Raw genomic sequence first — 17,276 nt, 5'->3', positions numbered from 1 at the left:
TGCTATAGAACATGCTGACACCCTGCCGCAGCCTTCTGCTGCTAATGTATTCTGGTATCCTGTTTCCTTGCTTGGAAGCATGCATGATAGGTCTCATGCAGGGTTATCACCACAGTGGGATGAATGTGCAACCTCTCACCACTGCGCCTTATTAATAGAGGCAGCTTCCCCTCTCCTATCTTTAAGAACCACTCAGGCCAAATGGCTGTCACGGAAGATTATGGCATGTGTCACCCGTCAAAATTCTTTGTGATAGCTTTCCTTGAAAACGCAGGGGGGTGTTGCATGCACGCTCTTTGGCTATGCAAAACAGCCCATCACAACTTAAATTTTCTGTATAGCCTGGCTCTGAGCGATGGATGATACATTCAGCCTACAATGGCTGGCGGCTATACCAAGCAACTGGCATGTGTGCCCCATCACACCACATACACCTGGGCTGGGAGGAGGCTGAAAAGGGAAAAAAAGTGTTTGGAGTTTGAATGTGACTGAGTATAGAAATAATCTGACTGTGGAGCTTACTGTAAAAGGCTTGTTGCTGCTGGGAAACATTCCTAAAATGTTGGGAAACTGAAATATTGCTTTTGCAATAGTATTGCCTGTGTATGTGCTTCTGATCTCCTCAACGTGTACCCTTTATTAATAAACAGATACTACAAAATCCTGTTTTGTAGGTTTCCTGGGTTCTCATCACAAAAGGAAACAGCCCTGTTTGGGAACTTCTACTACTCAAGGAAGTGTGGAATGTAAAACAGACTGAAGAATTCTGTATCTCTGTCATTTAGCAATCCGGTGAAACATCTTTTCACCCTAAGCACATTGATCCTCCTAAAATATTCCCCATTTATACAGCTGTGCCTTGCATGGAAAAATATCTATTAAACAGGTACAACAGAGAATTGCAAAGAGGTTAAAAACACTGTTAAAACAGCCTTGTTAAAACTCTGGAATAACAAGGTTCTCACCAAAAGCCGAACAAGTGGGTAGATATAATCTCATGGATGCTATTGCAGGGAGAGAGTTATCTCTGAAATTGCTGATGTTTGTCTCTCTTTCTCCATATATACCCCACCTTTCTCTCCAGTGGGGACCTCAAAGGGGCTTCCATCATTTTCCTCTCTTCAAAAAAACAACCTTTTAAAGTAGGTGAGGCTGAGAGTGACTGGCCCATGGTCACCTAGCAAGCTGCCATGGTGGGGGCTTCACACCTTCATCTCCCAGAGTGGGGGTTCACACCTTCGTCTCCCAGACCCTAGCCTGACACTCTAACACAGAGGTGTCAAACATGTGGCCTGCAGGCCAGGTCCAGCACCCGGAGCACTTTTCTCCAGCCTTCAAGCCGAGGCAGCCAGCCCCCACTCCCTTTATGGGTTTCCAGGGGCTGTGGCGGCCCCGCTTGCCCAGCCAGCAACTTCCTCCCCATCATTTCTGGGCGCAATGAGGCCGCTCGGGCCTTGGTCACCCAGCCAGCCACCTCCCCCCATCATTTCCGGGCACAGCGATGCCGCTGGGGCCTCGCACGCCCAGCCAGCCACCTTCCCCCTCATTTCCGGGCACAATGATGCTGCTTGGGCCTCGCACGCCCAGCCAGCGACCTCCCCCTGTATCTTTCTGTGTACAGTGAGGCCGCTTGGGCCTCGCTCGCCAAGCCAGCCACCATCCCCCATCATTTCCATCTCTCTAGTACTTCCCTCTCTCTAGTACAGGGGTGGGGAACCTTTTTTCTGCCAAGGGCCATTTGGATATTTATAACATCATTCGTGGGCCATACAAAATTATCAACTTAAATATTAGCCGACCAAGCCGGCAGCTGCCCCAGATGACCACCCCCCCGGCACGGGTAAGCAGGCAGGCATCCAACCTGTGGCACACTCGCCCACCTGGTGGCACAGGATGGTCTGTTGCACCAGCAGGACGTAGCCGTCCAGCTTCACACCGGAGTTGCTCCTGCTCTGCATGGTGGGGGCCAGATTCTACAGCCGTGAGGATACACTGGCTAAGAACTCACCCCCCCCTGCATTCTGACCCTGCCCCCTTTAATCCCTCCACTGTCGCCACTTCCGCCCCCAGCCCTCTTGTAGTACAGAAAAATATGTTTCTCCATGGCCCGGGTGGAAAAGGGTTAACACAGTTTCTTGGGCGGTCCTAGCAGCTCCATAGCTAACGACTTTTGTGCAAGGGGGGGGAAAGGTTCCTTTTCTCGGCAAAACAAACGCACATCCGCCTTGAATAGATGCTATTCCTGTTCGCAAGAGGGGGCGGATCACCAGTGTTAGATCCTTCTGAGCTAGAGATCTGCCAGTACCCACAAAGGGCCAGACCAAATGATTTCGCGGGCCTTAAACGGCCCCTGGGCCTGACGTTCCCCACCCCTGCTCTACTGTGAGAGGGAACATGCTCTGAGGAACCTGCCACAATCTAGGTGACGTGCATAGCCTAGTTAGTTCAACTCCCATGACCAAGAGACATTTCCGGGCTGGATTTTACCTGAAGTGGTGGCAGCAACAAGAGAGGGAGCCAAACAGTGGCTAGTCTTGCCCCACAACGTGACAGAGACCATGGCAGGCTCTTAAATGCGTCAGCAAATGTCAACTAGACCCCATCAACAATGTCCTACAATTATGGAACAACCTTCCCAGGGAGGTGCACTTTGGCCCCTTTAGTTTCTGCCTTGAGGAGGAAGTTGTAGGTACACTTTTGTTTAGGACGGCATTTGACTAATTTTATTTTTTAATTTATTGGGAGTCCTAATTGAGATTTAAAATTGTAGTAGTTTATGTATTTTTATTACTGTTATTTTAGTTATATTGAAACAGCCCTGAGTTCTGCAAGATAGAACGGCGGCTAACAAATAAACGTCCTTCAAGACTTCCCCCTTCCCAACCAGCATTACCTCTGTTTTGCCAGGATTAAGTTTCAACTTGTTCATCTTTAACCACAACAACAGCTATAAGGCAATGGTCTGGGATCTCTATAGTACTGTCAACCAATCTGGATAAAGAAATTAAAGAGCTGGGTGTCATCGGCTTATTGATGATAGCCTACTCCAAATCCACGAATAATTTCTCCTAAAAGCTTTACACTGAGATTGAATAGCACAGGGCATAAGACTGAGCCCTGAGGAACCTGACAAGTCCAGTCCCACACTAATGACAGCGTGTCTCCAGCTGCAGTCTTCTAAGGCTTGCCATAATCAATCCAGGACAGAATTCTTATTCCCGACATCTACCTCCAAATGTCTCCACAAAATGGCATGGCCCAGTGTTGAATGCTGTTGATAGATAACAGAGGTATAGCTGTTCTCCATATTCTAGAAGAGACAGACTAAAACCACCAGCGCCTTTTCCTTAGCCCAGCCTAAAGCCAGATGGAATGGGCTAGTGCTGATGAGTCATCCAGGAAGACCTGGAATTGTTCTATCACTGCTCTTTCAATTGCTTCAGGCGATAATTGGTCACATTATTTTTCTCCAACAAAGTTTTCTACTTAGTAGTTGGATGAACACCTATGAGGGGCTGGGAAGCAACTCCTAACACCTAAATGCATGTTTCTCATGTCACAGTTTGCCCACAGCATGTCTCCCTTAGGACCTGTTGCTGGTTTCTCCCCTTTGCACGTTTTCTTGGGAAACAGCTCCCACCTCTGGACTAAAACTACTCTTGCTTTACAACTACTTTACAGGGCATGCTGGGAGTTGGAGTCTTAAGAGGAGTTTGTCATACAGACGCAAAAACTCGAATTCAGGTTATTTCAGCCCCCGTCATTTGAGGGTCAAGAACAAACTACACAGCAAGAAGCCCCAAACAGAGTTCCCTGCCCTACTTTTTTTGAGCATCTGCTCCCCTCAAAAACCTTCAACGCAGAACTGGAAGTTTATATGAATTTCGCTTGAGCCTTTTGCGGTAAGAAGAGGATGCCGGAAGTTGTAGTTCTGCAGCTCAGGAGCACCAATACAGAAATCCCAAACATGCTAGCCGACAAAGATGAGTGGGGGAGGGCGAAGCGCATGCGCACTACAGCAGTAGCTATTAGCCTAACAGATTAACGGGTTTTTCCACACTAAACTACCCACGCCAAACATAGAGAGGCTTCACCATAGAGATGCATAAAGATAGACCCTGGTGGGCCCTTCCAACGCTATGATTCTACAGCGGCGCCGGAGAATATTCAGGCCAATGGCGCCTTAAGCGGAAGTTCAAGCTGGGAGACTCTCGAGGCATTTCCCGTCTTTTTGTTTTCTCGACCAGTGAGGGACGACGAACGTTCTTCTCGCTCCCGGCATGCTCGGCGGCTTACCTGCTCCGCGCGGTGCATCCTGGGGGTTGTAGTGCCTGCGTCCTGACGGGAGGCGGAGCAGCAGCAGCCTAGCAGGGCCTCCTGCTCGTCCGAGGTTTTTTTCCCCCCGCTCCACCCACAGGGCTGTTTTCCGCTGCCGCCAGGCTGAGGAAGCAGTCGACAGGGCAGCCGGCAGGATGGCGCGGCAGGGTAGTCGTGGGGGCGGCGAGAGCAAGAAAATGGTAACGGCGGCCGAGGAGGATAGAGGAATGGAGGGTGGGGGGCTCGAGGTGGCGGCGGCTCCTTCTAGGCCGGGGGATTAATCTATAAAGAGAGTGTTAGGTTGACTTGCTGGGACGGGGGGGGAGGGGCTGGGCGGGGCTAGTTGAGTGGCGGTTGACGGGAGTCGGTTGGGATGGGGCGGTTTAAACGGTTTAAGGGGAGGGGCCAGAGGAGGTGGGTGGGGCTTGGAGGGAGGTTGAGTGGGTGTGGGTGGGGCGGGGCAATAGGGAGGGGGGAGTTCAGGGGCGGGGCTTGCTAAGTGGTCTGAGGCAAAGCTGCTTAAACTGTGGGTCGTGAATTGTGGAGGTCACGGGAAAAATCAATTTTAAAATCAATTTCTTTATAACTTATCAGTAAATGTTTGATTTGTATATAGGGTTGCCAGGTCCCTCTTCGCCACCAGCAGGAGGTTTCTGGGGGGGAGCCTGAGGAGGGCGGGGTTTGGGAAGGGGAAGGACTTCAATACCATAGAGTCCAATTGCCAAAGTGCCCATTTTCTCCAGGTGAACCGATCTTTTTTTTAAAATTTTTTTTATTATTTTCGCCAAAATCTTTCAACAAGTTTAAAAGTCCATTATCATCACAATTATTACAATAACAGAGAAACATAACTTTGTTGATACGTTATAACATTAAATTTAAGTTGCATTTGGCCTCCCTCCACCTCCTTCCATCTAGAAATAAAATTATTTCTCTTTTGTAAATGGTTACCAATCTTACATATCATTACATTCACTAATAAATTACTCAGGTGAACCAATCAGCTGGAGATCAGTTGTAATAGCAGGAGATCTCCAGCTGCTGCCTGGAGGTTGGCAACCCTTTTTATACATTTATTTTATATACCTATATACCCAGGGTCACGTAAACATTTCTAGGGCAAAAAGGGGTCATGAGTGGAAAAAGTTTAAGAAGCCCTGGTCTGAGGTATATTCCAAAGGAAGAGCTGGAGGGCGTTCTGGGTTATCTATAAACTTCTGTGGGGTTTTATACACCTACCAAGCATCCCCCCCCCCTTGATTCTCTTCAGGTGCAATTGATGATCTACTATATTGCATTTGCACAAGTGGGTTGCAGCTGGGGTTGCTGACTCTAGGTTGCAAAATCCCTGGAGATGTAGAGGTGGAGCCTGGGGAGTGGGGTTATGGCAAGCCCTCAGGGTGGGTATAGTGTAGGATTGCCAACTTCCAGGTACTAGCTGGAGATCTCCTGCTGTTATATCTGATCTCCAGCTGATAGAGATCAGTTCACTTGGAGAAAATGGCTGCTTTGGCAATTGGACTCTATGGCATTGAAGTCCCTCCCCAAACCCCACCCTCCTCAGGCTCTGCCCCCAAAACCTCCCGCCAGTGGTGAGGAGGAACCTGGCAACCCTTGTATAGTGCCATATAGTCCACCCTCCAAAGCACATGGAGCATATTCCATAGGCTCAATTGTAATTATGGAAGTGTCCAGGTCCCACCTGGAGTTTGGCAACCTTCATTGTAGGCCTCAAAAAGTTTTAGCCAGTATAAAATGGGCTTTGAGCTTAAGTCACTACCACTCACCAGTTGTGCAGTATTGTCATCAAATGCCCCCCCCCCAAGTCATAAAGGGGGAAAAATGAGATAAAGACAATGATCCAGAGGAGAGAGTTTTATTTATATAAAATATAGTTATGAAATGCATACACAACATGGATCTTAGAAATATGTGATCCTTGTGCCTTATGGCTGTCAACCAATTCAGTGTTAGGTTTGGTTCCCATTTCTTGTATTTCCCCACTACTACTACTTTTTTCCTTTTTCTTTTTTTGGCCTCCTGGCACCCAGGGAAGAAATCAGATTTTATCTTCAGGTTGGGGGTGAGCAATATAAGGCAACTCTCCTCTAGAGGTTGTCAGAAGAAATTACAAATGGGGAGATGGGGCTGTCTAGAATACGGAATGCCCCCTTATTTATACCCCAGAGTTCTGAATGTATTTGACAATTTATAGATTGTCCCTGTGACCCTGTTAAGAATCCCTGGAATAGTATTATGGTTCAGTCATTAAGGTGCCCCCTAGATTCCTGTTCATTTTTGTAGCAACACACTTAGCACAGCTATCTCTATGGAATTAATTCCAATTCTTGGTGCTGTCTGACTTGAGAGTGGAGCAGATGTGGTCATGAGTAACTAACAGGATGTACAGTCGAGAGATAGTGCCACAGACTGGTTAGGCATCCTGGTAGTTTTTGCCTTGTAATAGGCACAACAATCTGTGTGGGTATCACATGTTTTGTATTTGTACATCTTGAGTTTAACCTACCGTAGTTCTGTGTTACCAGTACAGTGAAAATAAGGCAGAGGAGACGAGTGTAGCAGTCACAAAACATATTAACTTCCTTCCATCTGTGTTCAGCTTTGCCTTCATCAGGCTTAGTCCTGCAAATATCCAGTATGTTTACATTACTATAGGCTTTTCTCCCTTGGTTATCTGCTGGGGTCATGCATGTTGGTGAAACCTGTTTTTCAGTTTGCTTGTGCTAATGTAGTTCAGTTGTGGTCACTTCAGTCCTTTGGTGTAGGGGTGAGGTACCACTTCAGTTGATGCATCTTAAGTGTCCATGTGTTGCTCTATCCCCCCCCCCTCAGTAATAGGATTAGGGTATTAGTGGCTAGAAGGTCAGGCTGGCATGCAGGAAAAGCTTTGCTCATTTGAGGAGGGAGTGTTAACTGTAATAGCCAACCAGCTTGAACGCTTTATACATTTCAGGCATTCTGTTTTTAACAGACAGAAATGCTTGGAAGAGGTTTCTGCTGATCTGGTTCAAAAGTTCTTTTCTAACTAGCATCTCTTTTTGTAACATAGCAGATAATTAAACAATAGCTTTGATCCAGAACAGCAAATGCACGTATAGAATTTATTTTTCCTTTCCTAATAGCTAATGACAGGGGAAACCTGAGAATTTACAGCATTTAATCGGTGTGCTTTGCACTAGTATTAACCAGGCATTCTCCCTTCATATACTGTTCTGTTCAACAGACTTATCAATGAATTCACTGAAATGACATTGATTCTTTACCTACTAATCAATTAAATCCTTTCTGTGGATGTGTCTGCCTGTTAACTTCCTTCCCCATAGGTGGACTAGCTGGGGTGAAAGTAATCTTTTGACATGTTGGTTTTCAAGCTACTTAACTCATCTGATTTCAGCCTTGGGGCTGCAGACAGTTTCCTTTCTCTTTCTGAAATGAAACCAAAGCAGCATCTTTTAGCTTTCTAAGGGATCAGCTGATAGCTGGCCTGATCACTTGCTGCTGGGTTTGATCAGCATCCTGAGATCCTATACAACATCTAACAAGCCTTAATTCCAAATGTGATGCAAGACACTCTCTGCTGCAGTTTGGCTTTGTAGGAGCTTGTGAGAATGTGGTATAATCTCTGTTGTCTCACTAAATTCTGATGTTTGTCTTTTTCCCCCTTCCTCTTTCTGCTTGCCTGTTGCTTTCATTCTCTAGTATTGGTATTTGCCATTCATTTCACCTTCTGCATCTATGCATCTCATGGTAGGTGATAGGTTTCTTAATCTGATACAAGCTATTTCTGCTGTATAAATGAAACTTGAGTAAAACTTTGAGCAGTGGCCTGCTCATTTTATATAGTTGATATCTATTTCATATACATTTACATCTCGACAGTTTTCAATCTTTAACAGAAGGGCATAAATTCAACAACATTTCTGTCAACTGCTGGTAATACAGGAGGGAAAACAGTATTTGATCCCCTGCTGAATTTGCCCGTTTGCCCTCTGACGAAGAAATGACCAGTCCATAATTTTAATGGTAGGTCTATTGTAGCTGTGAGAGACAGAATAACAACAGGAAAACCCCCAGAAACCCAGAAGACAAAAGTCAGAGATTGATGTGCATTATAATGAGTGAAATAAGTATTTGATCCCGTATCAACCAGCCAGATTTGATCCCCTATCAACAAGCCAGAAGTCAGACTACCTGGTATCTTCACTGTATGTAACGAGCTGAGATTAGAAGCACCTGCTGTAAGGGAGAGGTCTTACCTATAATCCCAGCTCGTTACAGTACCTGTACAAAAGACACCTGTCGACAGAAGCAATCAATCTATCAGATTCCAAACTAGCCACCATGACCAAGACCAAAGAGCTGTCCAAGGATGTCAGGGACAAGATTGTAGACCTGCACAAGGCTGGACTGGGCTACAAGACTATTGCCAAGCAGCTTGGTGAGAAGGTGACAACAGTTGGTGCAATAATTCGCAAATGGAAGAAACACAAAATAACAATGATCATGAGAATGGTGATGAAGCAGCCCAGAACTACACTGGGGGAACTTGTCAATGATCTCAGGGCAGCTGGGACCATAGTCACCATGAAAACAGTTGGTAACACACTACGTCGTGAATGACTGAGATCTTGCAGAGCCCGCAAGGTCCCCTTGCTCAAGACAGCACATGTACAGGCCCGTCTGCAGTTTGCCAATGTACATCTGAATGACCCAGAGGAGAACTGGGTGAAAGTGTTGTGGTCAGATGAGACCAAAATCGAGCTGTTTGGCATCAGCTCAACTCGCCGTGTTTGGAGGAGGAGGAATGCTGCCTACGACCCCAAGAACACCATCCCCACCGTCAAACATGGAGGGGGACATATTATGCTTTGGGGGTGTTTTTCTGCTAAGGGGACAGGACACCTTCACCTCATCGAAGGGACGATGGACGGGACCATGTATCGTCAAATCTTGGGTGAGCACCTCCTTCCCTCAGCCAGGGCATTGAAAATGGGTCGAGGATGGGTATTCCAGCATGACAATGACCCAAACCACACGGCCAAGGCAACAAAGGAGTGGCTCAAGAAGAAGCACATTAAGGTCCTGGAGTGGCCTAGCCAGTCTCCAGACCTTAATCCCATCGAAACTCTGTGGAGGGAACTGAAGGTTCGAGTAGCTACACATCAGCCTCGAACTCTTACTGACTTGGAGAGGATCTGCAAAGAGGAGTGGGACAAAATACCTCGTGAGATGCAAACCTGGTGGTCACCTATAAGAAATGTCTGACCTCTGTAATTGCCAACAAGGGTTTTGCCATCAAGTACTAAGTCATCTTTTGCAAAGGGATCAAATACTTATTTCACTCATTATAATGCACATCAATCTCTGATTTTTGTCTTCTGGGTTTCTGGAGTTTTTCCTGTTATTCTGTCTCTCACAGCTACAATAGACCTACCATTAAAATTATGGACTGGTCATTTCTTCGTCAGAGGGCAAACGGGCAAATTCAGCAGGGGATCAAATTTTTTTTTTCCCCTCACTGTATATTTCAGGCTAGCCCAGACTCATCAGATCTCGGAAGCTAAGTAGGGTCAGCCCTGGTCAGTATTTGGATGGGAGACTACTAAGGAATACCAGGGTTGCTACACAGAGGCAGGCAATGGCAAACCACCTCTGAACGTCTCTTGCCTTGAAAATGCTACAGGGTTACCATAAGTCACCTGGGACTTGATGGTTAAAAAAAATTCAGAAGCTCCAGGTGTGGAAAATGTGATGGAGGCATAGCAGCCCCCCCCCCCCCCATGATAGGGACAGAACTGCTGCATGCTCATCCTGATGCCAAAGATGCTTTTTCTCTTTTTTCCTCAGAGCTCTTAAGTAGAAGACTATAAATTCTCTTAAGTAGAATAGTATGCTCAATGATGCATGTAGAAAAACTAATAAACAGTTGGCAATTGTCTGGTTTCATTTCCGTCACAAAGACTTTCCAAGTCCAGAGCAAGAAACTAGATATTGGGGGGGGGGGACACAGTGTACCCCTCTAACAGATAACCTGTAAAGCCTCGATAGTCTGGACCTTTTCTGTTCAGAAAGAAGATGACCAATGGAGGGACATTATAGAGCTTTATAAAATTATGCAGTGGGTGGAGAAAGTGGATAAGGAGAACTCTTTTCTCCCTGTCCCATGACGCTAGTACTTGGGGGCACCCAATGAAGTTGATGGGCAATAGATTCAGTAACTACAAAAGGAAGTACTTCTTTACTCAATAAGTAATCACTTTGTGGTATTCACAGCCAGTGGACGTAGCGATGACCACAAGCAATGGATGGCTTTATAGGGGACTAGACATATTCATGGAGGGGCAGCCCTTCAGTGGCTACTAGCCATGGTAACTAAAGGGAAGCTGCATGTTCAGAGGCAGCAAATCTCTGAAACCCAGTGCTAATAGGCAATGTCAGAGGAGGGCTTTGGCCTCTGTGTCCTGTTAGTTGGCCTCCAGGGCAGCTGATGGGCTGCTGTGTGACACAGGATGCTGCACTAAGACCACTGGTCTGATCCAGCACAGGGCTCCACTTATGTTCTTATTCTTTGGAGTACTTTTTCAAAGTAGAAGAGGTTATTCTTTGGCAAGTGATGGGACAGGATTTGGAGTATAAGAGAATGACATTATGGCTCCAAAGCAAACCTAGTCTTCCCAAACTAAATACTAAGCTGAATGTATGGGGAGAGGCAAGAGGAGCGTAGAGCACACTTGGTCATGAGCCCATTTGGGACTTGTTCAGGAGCACCCCGAATTGCTGCTTGCAGCATATCTGCCTTAGGTCAGCTACCTCTGTCAGAAGGAATAGTTTTTATTGCTAGAGTTCATGGATAATAGTTTCCAATTTGTGCCCAGTGTAGCCAGCTATGAGTGGAATGTGATTTAAGTAATTGAGACATGTGACAAACTGAAAAGCTATAGTTGGGATGAATATAGAGGGGGGGTGCCTTCACTTTCACCAGCTAAAATTGAATTCATGTTGCCTGGAATATAAGGACTTTATTGCAATATAAGGCAGCTATTCACAAAAAGGATAAGAAGGCTATTCCAGCTCTTAGCCAAACCAGTTTGGTTATGATGTAGGAGCAGGTGATGAACCAACAATGCCATGAACAGGCTTTTATGGACTGAACAACCTGTAGGTGGCTGCTTTCCTCAAGTTGTGGCTGAGGTCCTGAGGAGAAGGGAAATGGAAGCTACCTATGCCGATCAAAGTACCCTTTCTTTCCTGTGGCAGTCAGCTGACACCTGTGGGCAGAACTGTTTGATGTCTTTCTTTTCCCCAATGAGCCGAATGGAATTTCCCCCCTCTTTAAAGTGTGGAGCTGGGAGGTACCTGCAAAATTTGCAGCATAGCATGTTCCTTTTGAGGCAGAAGCTTTCTTGCCCCTTTCTCCTTCAGGCCAACTCATACTAGCCCTGGGAGATAACAGTCCGTTATGCATTCACAGACTTTCCCTGTCTGGCCGATGCTAAATGCATTTTGAATTTGTCTAGAGCTCGGAGCTCTTCACGCTGACTTACGGGGCGCTGGTCACTCAGCTCTGTAAAGACTACGAGAACGACGAAGATGTGAACAAGCAGCTTGATAAAATGTAAGGAACAAGCGGTTGGCAAGCACTGATTTGGCCCGGGTGGGGGCCTGGGGGGGTGTTCCCTTTCCGCTGGACACTTAGTGGGTACTGTTAATCCAATAATTCTGTGTTATTTTTAATAAAAGAGAGAGAACGCAAGTGTATGAGCATTCTCTCATCCCCCCCCTCCCGTATTTAGAATGTTCTTCCTCAAGGTTGAGATCACTTGTGCTGTCAGGCTTTATCGCTTGGTGCTGTCTGACTCTCTCAACAGGGGCTACAACATAGGTGTTCGACTTATAGAAGACTTCCTGGCTCGATCCAACGTGGGGAGGTGCCACGACTTCCGAGAAACTGCAGATGTCATTGCAAAGGTAACACCCTATCTTGATTGTGTTCCTTTGTGCCCAGTATGTTCTACTGTTTTATTTTAAAATAAGTTTGGGATTTCTATTGTGAATGTAAAATTTCTTTAGTAAACATTTTGGACATCAAGTTAAAATCCAATTCCTACTGCCAGGTATTTTGTTATGTGATATTTCCTATCGTATAACTGGTTTTATAAAGTACAGTAGAAACTCCTTGTTGAATGTGTGCAGTGCAATCCAGGCGCATGCATGGTGTGCCTAACTCATGTTATGTATCAGTACTAGCACTATTTGCAGTCGAGCCCTGGACTCCATAGGCGTTTACAAGGAGTTTGATGTGGGAGCTGTTGATGGCACACATATGCCAAAGCAGTTTCCCTTATTTCCTGCCACCCCTGTAAGCTTCCCAAATTGTAGTTCTCACACAAAATCATAAAACTACTTTTTGAAGTTGGATTTTACAGCTGGGAGCTGCTACTAGGGAAGTAACTCTTATGCCAAATGCCTGTGGAGTCAGGTAACAATCAGTATAGCATTCACCTTAAAGGGAAGTTAGCTTTGGCCTTGACTCCTGTTGGGTCCATCTTACAAGTCTGGGTGCAGGCTTTTCCAACGAGTACTTTAAAAAGCAGTTGTTTGTGCACCCCCTTACAAGTGGAAAATTGGGATGAGAGGTGACATGAATCTGGGCATATTAGCCTTGTGAACAGAGACCATGTTCATAATCCTCACCAACCACGGACTTGTCCAACTCCACTGTTATACATCAGCTGCTTCTGGCAGTTTGAATGGCTTACGGTCCCACATAAATGTTAACTGTGACTTCTGGTTTGTTGGTAACATGAAAAGAGATGTGGCCCAACTGAGTTTTAATTCCTAGAGACTGGAGAGCCCAGCTCTCATCAGATGTTTCCTGTTAACCTATTAAAGCGGCAGCTGAGATAAATAAAAATTGCTTCTAGTGAGACACCACATGACTCCAATGTTCTTGAACCATTTTCAAGAGACGTTATTGTGTCTGGTGTACATGACTACTTCCTATCAGATGCGTCCCTTGTTGTCTTAACATTGTAGACCAGGGGTCCCCAACCTTTTTGAGCCTGTGGTCACCTTTGGAATTCTGACACAGGGTGGAGGATAGAAACACAAAATGGCTGTTGCAGGAGGCAAGGCCTACCACAAAATGCCTGCCATAGGAGGTGGAGCAACCACCACATGTCAGGGAGTGAGATTGTGCATAACCCAATTAGTAAACCTTCAGCATTTCAGGCAGAAGCTCTGTTTAACAGGATGCCTTGTAAAACATACTTGTAAACATACTGTTTAAAAATATTTTCTTGCATACACACAGCTTAACTTCAGCCATGCAGTGAAGATTCTTGCGCTGTGTCAGCAACTGCTGCCAAAGTAAGGTTTTTAAAAATCTGCTCAGCCAATCAGAAGCCCCTGCCCACTTCCTAAAAACACTTGGCGGGCGCTGTGCTGGGGACCCCTGATATAGACAGCGATTTGCATCAGTTTTAGTTTGGATAGTTGCTGCTAAGCTTCTTTTGCTGGGCATTCAACAGTTTGTCAGGCAGCAGCATGCTAAACACGGCACTGTCGGAGTCCAGTCCTTGCCTCATATGTGTCTTGCTTGACAGGTGGCCTTTAAAATGTACTTGGGCATTACCCCGAGCATCACAAACTGGAGCCCGGCAGGTGACGAGTTCTCCCTCATCCTTGAAAACAATCCCCTGGTGGACTTTGTGGAGCTGCCCGATAACCACTCGTCTCTTATTTATTCTAACCTCTTGTGTGGGGTCCTGCGGGGAGCCCTGGAAATGGTGAGGAGGAGGAGATGGTGGAGGAGGTGGTGGCTGTAGTTCTTTCTGTGCGGGGAAGGATGTGTTGGAATGAATGAATAGCAGTATGTGTGTCCTCTGTATCCTGTCAAAATGTCCACACTGTGTTAACATCACTTACATATACAAACCTTGGGAGACTTTATCTCTTTTCAACATTATGGATTGGTTTTATAAAAATATTTATAGAATGGTATCTGGAGGAGGAAGAAGGGAGGGCACAGTGATCAGGGTTAGAATAATCATCCATGATAGCCAGATGAGAAGGAGATCACAGGAACGCAGTCCCTTGATCAGCAGAAACATGCTCACCTGAAGTTAGTCCTCTGGCATTCACTATACAGTTTCCTTACATGATCTGGTCTGCTGACCTTGCTGCTTTATCTTTTTATTTGTTTTAATGGCAGCCAAGATTCCTCAGGCTGGTAAAGCCTACCCTATTCTGTGCTTGCCAACAGCTGGTGACTGTGAAGTGTACACTCAGCTCTTGTGTTCTTGCGCAAGGTTTTTGCAACTGATGTGCATGTCTTTCTGGAATGGGCAGTATTGGCTCTACACTTTTCTGGAATGGAAGCGTGGAGCAGAGGATGGGGAGGAGGGCATTAATTTCTGTCTCCTTGTTCATGTCTGGCCACATGAACTGTAATCCCAGTATGATATTGTTACACTTGGCAGAAGTAACAATATTGTACTTGGATTACAGTTAATCAGGAATGGGCAGAGTGTTCCTATAGTTGTGAAAAATACATTAACACTTCCTGTTCTGTACTACTTGAATGGTAAATGGTAAGGGTGGTAAAGAGAGGGGGTAACCAGGGACCCTTTTGTGCAGTAATATAGGGGGGAATTTCCCTTGCCCTCCATCCTCAGTGCAGTTTCCAGATGTGCTAGGCAGTCTTCTGGGGCATTCTAGTTGCGTGTCTCAGAAGCACGGGGTTTCTGTTTCTTTTTTACACTGCAGGTTCAGATGGCCGTGGATGTCAAATTTGTGCAAGACACATTGAAAGGAGATGGAGTCACAGAAATCAGGATGAAATTTATCAAGCGGATTGAAGACAATCTCCCTGCGGGAGAGGAGTGAGTCCAAGGGCAGCCTCCCTGTTAAACTGGACAGTATGAACCGTCCACCTGGGATTTGTAGGCACATCATGCCTTCTATTCTGTTCAGACGCCCAGTTTGGTTCATTAAGATGTTGTTCTACATTATTTCCTTAGGAAGCAACTCTTTGACTTGTCCTGTTTTATTTCCACAAGATTTGTATCAAAGACCTTCGTAGCCTACAGAATATTTTTTGTACTCCTCAGAGAAAATGAGTACCCATTTGTAGCTTCTGTGTTTTGGCTCCACACCAATAGGCAGGACTGTTAAAACCTTACGATTTTGACCCTCAGCACTGAAGTCAGATACTACTCATTTTGTGGTACAAGAAGCTTATCAGTACATTCTCCCCCCAACCTTCCTGCCCATAGGTGTGTGAGCAGAACCCACATATATCTATGGGAAGGAGGAAGCCACTTCTCGATTGCAAGGAGTTCAGTTTATAACTTGAAGTAAGCTGGGTTGCTAGGGGGACACATTCAGTGCTGCTTCTTTAGTCGTGCTGCCTAGGAAGAAATGATCTGTTACTTTAGGTGTATCCTTTCTGTTTCCAACACTGAAACAAAATAAGAGTCCTGTATTCATGCAGAAGAGTCCTAGTGGCATCCTTGGGCGAATGATCTTTCTGTGGGTGTTCTCCAGTGTCGGACAAAATGGTGCTTGAAAGCTGCTGTTGTCTTCAGCCCGTCTTTTCTAATTGGCTGGAGACCCTCAAGGAGGTTTGTAACGTCATGCGGTCTTTGCAGTTTACTTTTCAAATGCTGGAAGAGTCTTTCAAGGCATAATCATCTGAGCAGAGAAGTTCAAGAGAGAGGTTTTTTTTAACCTCGGAGCTGGGTAGTGGCTTCTGAATGGTTGTGTTTGGCTTTTCAGTGGTGAGAAGCTTTACTGGGGTGTCTTTGGGGGGTTTGGTGGGGGTGGAACAGCAGTCTGGAGGTCAGAGTTCTCTTCCAAATTTTTATGGAAAGAAGCTCTTGATCTGATTGATTCACATGGGGCTATTCTAATGCTTGTGTGGGGGGTTGGTACAGAGAGCACTTAAAATTTGTTAGGACAGGGACAGTCAAAATGAATTTCACTAGTGAATGTCAGTGAATGAAATTGTGTGTGTTTATAGAGGAGATTGTCCTTCATGCATCATGAGGTTCTAAAATTCGGGCAAGGTATTTACTGTTTTCCCACTAAATGCAGCAGTCTCGTGTGGCTCAAGAGTGTCATAAGAGAACTTTTAGGCTAAAATAGGAATGTCCACCTTCCTTTACGAAGCGCAATGCGCTCCATGATCCTGGTCCCTATCCGAAGTTCCCAAAACGCGACCAACAGAAGCTGATACTTGTAGTCTGCAGCACGCAGAGTATAAAACTGTAAGAGCAATTAATTGGAAATGTGTGGAGAAAGGATTGCAGGATTTGCACACGCTCCCGTCGGGCATCTTGTTAGACACTGTAGGCCATCCACACTGACTGTGCGGCAACTCGGTCCCAGTGAAGATGGCTTGGATTAATTTGTGCTCTGTGAAAGAACAAAGCAACTTGTATAGGATGTGGGAGAACAAGACATGGGCTGATATTTCAGTGGAATAGTGAAGTGTTCTCTAAACAGCTTGATATCCCATGTTGATGATTGTTTCCTCCTGCTTCTTACGCACTAGAATTTGACCACGGAGGAGCAAATCCTGCTCTTCTGACCTGGATTGGCTTTTGTCGTATTAATGGTGTGGGTTACTGAAGAGGTGGTCAAACAGGAGTTTTTTGAGATAAGTAGAAAATGTTGCCCTCACCCTGTAATATTTAAACCTTGTATCTGCTTAATGCAAACCCAACATTTCTGGTTTCTAAAGGCATTCCTGCAGTGAGAGGAAAGATCCAGCGTCCCCTAAATTAACATCCCATCCTGATTCCTTTTGTGGTGCTTTGAATCTTATTTGAAAACAGTTGCAGTGAGTGATACCCAGCAGGTGAATGGGTATTATTGAGTGTACATAATAAAACATTTTTTGTTATGTAAGGGGTTATTCATGCATTTTCCATTTG

General features: G+C 45.6%; 1 protein-coding gene across 1 annotated transcript; it reads left to right on the top strand.

Annotated features, from left to right (window-relative positions):
* The first annotated feature begins 4,408 nt into the window (after positions 1 to 4,408).
* Positions 4,409 to 15,293, top strand: TRAPPC3 (trafficking protein particle complex subunit 3). The gene is made up of 5 exons (XM_056846895.1): positions 4,409 to 4,517; positions 11,856 to 11,953; positions 12,207 to 12,306; positions 13,944 to 14,126; positions 15,106 to 15,293. The coding sequence occupies exons 1-5, from the start codon at positions 4,473 to 4,475 to the stop codon at positions 15,223 to 15,225; spliced, it is 546 nt and encodes a 181-aa protein (XP_056702873.1). The 5' UTR covers positions 4,409 to 4,472; the 3' UTR covers positions 15,226 to 15,293.
* The last annotated feature ends 1,983 nt before the right edge of the window (positions 15,294 to 17,276 follow it).

Source organism: Euleptes europaea, chromosome 3, assembly GCF_029931775.1.
Source record: "Euleptes europaea isolate rEulEur1 chromosome 3, rEulEur1.hap1, whole genome shotgun sequence".
NCBI lineage: Eukaryota > Metazoa > Chordata > Lepidosauria > Squamata > Sphaerodactylidae > Euleptes > Euleptes europaea.
The sequence above is the reverse complement of the archived record's forward strand: the minus strand, read 5'-3'. Positions and strand labels throughout refer to the sequence as shown.

What these genes read in the sequence shown, in the direction of transcription:
- TRAPPC3 (XM_056846895.1), top strand. Translation starts at nt 4,473, where the DNA reads ATGGCGCGGCAGGGTAGTCGTGGGGGCGGCGAGAGCAAGAAAATG. An exon ending in AACAAGCAGCTTGATAAAAT is followed by an intron (nt 11,954 to 12,206) that starts GTAAGGAACAAG and finishes CTCTCTCAACAG; the next exon opens with GGGCTACAACATAGGTGTTC. An exon ending in CTGCAGATGTCATTGCAAAG is followed by an intron (nt 12,307 to 13,943) that starts GTAACACCCTAT and finishes CTTGCTTGACAG; the next exon opens with GTGGCCTTTAAAATGTACTT.